Source organism: Limulus polyphemus, unplaced genomic scaffold, assembly GCF_000517525.1.
Source record: "Limulus polyphemus unplaced genomic scaffold, Limulus_polyphemus-2.1.2 Scaffold2522, whole genome shotgun sequence".
NCBI lineage: Eukaryota > Metazoa > Arthropoda > Merostomata > Xiphosura > Limulidae > Limulus > Limulus polyphemus.
This window is the reverse complement of record NW_013668132.1, coordinates 90,447-95,713: the sequence shown is the minus strand read 5'-3', so window position 1 is coordinate 95,713 and position 5,267 is coordinate 90,447. Positions and strand designations below refer to the sequence as shown.

At 29.6% G+C, this 5,267-nt stretch overlaps 1 protein-coding gene across 1 annotated transcript in view; it reads left to right on the top strand.

Moving 5' to 3' along the window:
* Nucleotides 1–5,267, top strand: part of LOC106467191 (ATP-binding cassette sub-family A member 1-like) — a 74,275-nt gene that overhangs the window by 2,326 nt on the left and 66,682 nt on the right. The window contains 4 exon segments of the mRNA XM_022395316.1: nucleotides 1,077–1,218; nucleotides 2,407–2,555; nucleotides 3,663–3,799; nucleotides 4,283–4,477. Of these exon segments, the coding sequence (XP_022251024.1) occupies nucleotides 1,077–1,218; nucleotides 2,407–2,555; nucleotides 3,663–3,799; nucleotides 4,283–4,477 (623 nt within the window).

Genomic DNA, 5,267 nt, shown 5'->3' with positions numbered 1-5,267 from the left:
ATATATATATATATATATATATACTATTTAATTATAACAATAAATTCAAATATAAACATATTATTAAAATATAAGAATGAGAGTATAGATGTATTATTCAAATATAATGATGAATGTGAGTATAAATATATTATTTAAAATCTACGAATGAATGTGGGAAGATATATTATTGAAGTATAATAACTACTACAAGTCAAGTATAATTATATTATTAAGATATCAGAATGAATGGGAGTAGAGATATATGCTATTCAAATACAGCAATGAGTGTGAGTATAAATTTATTGTTAAAATATAAGAAAATATGGAAGTATAGATATATTATTCAAGTATAACAATGAATGCAAATATAAATATATTATTGAAATATAAGAATGAATGTAAGTACAGATATACAGGGTAGTCCAAAATTATCTTTCCTATTTTAAAACTTAATAATTAACTAACTAAGGAAATACAACCATGCAATTTTCAACATCTTGTATCTCAACTCAAACAGTTTTTATTGACATGATGGCATTGGTTATCCTGGCCTTTAGTTTCACGATGTTTGCTATAGGCTTGTGATACATGATGTCCTCAACATCCCCCCCCCAAAAGAAGTCTAGTGGAATGATGTCTGTAAAATGCGAAGACACCATAATTGGTTCACCTAGACCAATCCATCGCATTGAGCCTTTTCTTGCACAGTTGACATCTCACTGGAGTGGAAAAAAAAAGTTGTTTGGGTTGGGCTACAAGATATTGAAAACTGCGTGGTTGTTTATCTATAACTATTTAATTGTTCAATTGTAAAATAGGAAATATAATTTGGGACTACCCTGTATTATTCAAGTATAATGATGAGTTATACATATGGTATTGAAGTATCAGAACAAATGTGAGTAGCGTTATATTATTCAAGTAACACAATTTAAAACATTAAAACTCATTTTTTAATTACAACGAAAGGAAGGTTAGGTGAAAGCTATTGTACATGTAATTTAAGTCTTAAGCATATTTTTTATTTGTAGTCTTCCACTTTTGAGTCTTGATTGTGTGCAGTTACAACTTACATTTATCTTTTATATTTGAAGGCCATTTTGATGAGAAGGCCTTGCCATCTGCAGGAGTATTACCGTTTTTAAAAAGCACAATCTGTACATTTAACAATACTTGCTATTCACAAGTCGTGAATGGTCAGTCTCCAAGTGAGGTGCCAACATTCAACACTTCCATGTAAGTGAATATGTATTGAATTAAACATGAAACATTTAACCTTTATATGCTAAGTAATAAAAAACAGTTGTATGCAATTTTGGATGGGTTTTTTTTTTGCAGTTAATGTTTAGCAGCCAAGTGTATAGCATGTTTTTTTAGTTTGTTTTGTGTCTGCTTGTTAAAAATGTAAGTTCTTACCTAAAGGAACTAATAAAAATATTTCCAGAGTATATCTGACATAGCTTTTATGTTGTTGAAATCAGGAATTTATGTTTTTACTGAATAACAAACTTATGTATGTATGTAGCAATCTAATTATAGAGGACTATTGGATTTACCTACTTCCTTATGGTTTAATTTTGTGGTTGCTTAAATAAAAATGTTTCCCAAGCTTCATTTCTATGTCCTTTAGTAATACTTCCTTTTATTGTAATTCCTGCCAGAAGCCTTTGCATAATAGCTACACTATCTTTTACAGCACATCCTAATAGTAATACTTCCTTTTATTGTAATTCCCGCCAGAAGCCTTTGTCTAATAGCTACACTATCTTTTACAGCACATCCTAATAGTAATACTTCCTTTTATTGTAATTCCCACCAGAAGCCTTTGCCTAATAGCTACACTATCTTTTACAGCACATCCTAATAGTAATACTTCCTTTTATTGTAATTCCCACCAGAAGCCTTTGCCTAATAGCTGCACTAAAGTCTCCACTCTAGATATTATAGATGAGATAACTTTATTCATTTATTTCTCTTGTTTGTTATTTTAAGGATGAATACAAGTTGTATTCCAGGGGAAACCATAGTTGTTAAAAAGTTTTATGCTCAATGTTTTACTTTTGAAATATTTCAAAGAATTAAGCAATTTGTATTCTTATGTTATTGCCATCATACATGTTCAACTCAATCCTTTAATTCTTTATACACTTCTCAAATTTAACTACAAACCGAACTTCAGCTGTTAACTAGGGCATCAACTATATTATAAAGTTAATACTTACTCTGAGATAACTAGAGGACACTTGTAATGTACATAGTAAAATATTAGGTTTTAATAAGTACTAAAATGTTTAGGAAATAAATAAATCTCTTTTTTTTTCTCAAAATTATAGGTTCAGGTTTATGTTTTTTCTAAAATTATTGAAATTTAATAAGTGCAAGCTGAGTACCAGGTTTTTACTTTTTAACATTGATATCTTGCAGAGTTATGAGAGCTGTTTCTGACGTGGGAAATATCTTCAAGAAACAAATTGAATCTAAAAATTGGGAAATGTTTGATAAACTTTCAACTAATTTAAAGTCTTTAACTTTATTTGTGAAGAGATTAACTGACCCAGATTCTTCCTTAAAAGGTAAGGAAAGATTTTGAAGAAAAAATAAATTTTTAAATGAAACACTGGAGAGGAACTGAGCTTGTAATGAATTTAACATGTTAAAAATATAAGAGAAAACTATACCAAATTATTATTTTCTAGTCCCAATCAGTTCTATATTAATTAAATTGTCATTATTGATCAAAACGAGGGCATGTGATATATAAACTGTAATATTCTCAATGAAAATAGTAAAGGTACTCTTTATCTTTTGTTTTATTATTGGCTGAATAATTAAATGTAGTTAGCAGTATTTTATTTTAATTAAACCAAGAACAACATTATTGAAGTGTAACTGCTAACTTTAATCATTTCTTTTATTTCATATATACACATATATGTGTAACAGAATCTGGGAAAGGTAGGGTGTTGCTGTCTTTCTTAGAGATTAAACTGAATGAGGTAACACAATCTATAGAAAAAAAGTCTTTTACAGTCTGTGTTTGAGATTAAACTGAATGAGGTAACACAATCTATAGAAAAAAGTCTTTTACAGTCTGTTTTTGAGATTAAACTGACTGAGGTAACACAATCTATAGAACGTTAGTCTGTTACAGTCTGTGTTTGAGATTAAATCTACTGAGGTAACACAATCTATGGAAAGTTAGTTCGTTACAGTGTGTGTTTGAGATTAAATCTACTGAGGTAACACAATCTATGAAAAGTTAGTCTGTTACAGTCTGTGTTTGAGATTAAATCTACTGAGGTAACACAATCTATGGAAAGTTAGTCATTACAGTCTGTGTTTGAGATTAAACTGACTGAGGTAACACAATCTATGGAAAAAAAGTCTGTTACAGTCTGTGTTTGAGATTAAACCTACTGAGATAACACAATCTTTAGAAATTTAGTCTGTTACAGTCTGTGTTTGAGATGAATGTGTATACCAGAAGTCATTGTGTCACTTTATTAAAGTTTTATATATATGTAATTCTGTATACTAGAAGACATTTTTGTCACATTAGGTTTATGGAATTCTACTGAATAATACCACAATTAACTCAGTCTTATAATGTATTACTTCACATGATGTTCACATGAATAATGTTGTTTTAAATGATTCTACATTAATGAATGTTTTTAAAGGAGAAATAAACATGAGCAACATCCTCAGAGATGTGAGTGAAGTTTCAGAATCTGTGCTTAACCAGTCATATGGATTGACAAAAGATACAGTGGACACCTTGTTGAAAAGTAGAATCAGAATAGGGGGAATACCTCAGGTACGTATCAACTTTTTAATGAACCCCAACAATGTAGATGTTATAAATAGGTTTTGCTTAGTTCCTGATGATATTATAGTTAACCATGATATGAAGGTTACAGTTTCTTTATGAAGCTTGTGGTATTTTTGTTAACCAAGGTATGAAAGAAGCTTGTGGTATGATAGTTAACCATAGTATGAAGGTTACTGTTTCTTTATGAAGATTGTGATATGATAGTTAAGCATAGTATGAATGTTACAGTTTCTTTGTAAAACTTGTGGTATGACATTTAACCATGGTATGAAGGTTACTGTTTCTTTATGAAGCTTGTGATATGATAATTAAGCATAGTATGAAGGTTACTGTTTCTTTATGAAGCTTGTGATATGATAGTTAACCAAGGTATGAAGGTTTCAGCTTTCTTATGAAATTGATTGAATAATTATTAAACAGGATATAGTTGATTGTCAATAACTAGTTACATTGCTACTCTTCTTCCAGCTGTTTGCAAGAGGACGTTTGTCAGTGCCTGCTTTTGTCTGTAAAGGAGACAGACTCAGAAAACTTCTCTTGCCACCTGAAGAGGGAGATTTTAAACTTCTCATTAATGATCTCTGTAAACTTACATCAGATGAGTGGAAAAATATAATATTGGAACTAGGAAAAAATCTTGATATTTTAGAACTGTTGCATCAGGTAAGTGTAAAAAACACTGCTGTAAAATAGTAAAATGTTTTCTGTTTCTTGTTATTTTTGGTCTCAGAATTAATGCTAGATGTATAAATTAAAAGTACCAACTATGAATACTTAATAGTATAGCAGTTCATTTTAAAGTAGTTTCTGAATTCCAACACATATTTATTGTTTTACATTAACTGTGGAGATGAAATGGATATTTTGTAAAATACAGATGTCTGGTTTGTATAATGCTTGATTATCACGTAATTAAGAATAATAATTATTTATAGAGCAAACAAATATTCTATTGATTTTCATATGTTTTTTTTTTTTACCTGCCTAGAAAATGTAAAAAATTCTCTAGATATATGTTGAAAGCTGATTCATCATTGTAAATGATTAGTGGAGTTTATATGAAAGTGTGTACCATATGATCTGACTCCTCATTCTAAGTTGTTAGTACAGTTTATATAAAAGTGTGTACCATATGATCTGACTCTTCATTCTAAGTGATTAGTGGAGTTTATATGAAAGTGTGTACCATGTGATCTGATTCCCCATTCTAAGTTATTAGTGCAGTTTATATAAAAGTGTGTACCATGTGATCTGATTCCTCATTCTAAGTGATTAATGGAGTTTATTTGAAAGTGTGTACCATGCGATCTGATTCCTCATTCTAAGTGATTAATGGAGTTTATTTGAAAGTGTGTACCATGTGATTTGATTCCTCATTCTAAGTGATTAATGGAGTTTATTTGAAAGTGTGTACCATGTGATCTGATTCCTCATTCTAAGTGATTAATGGAGT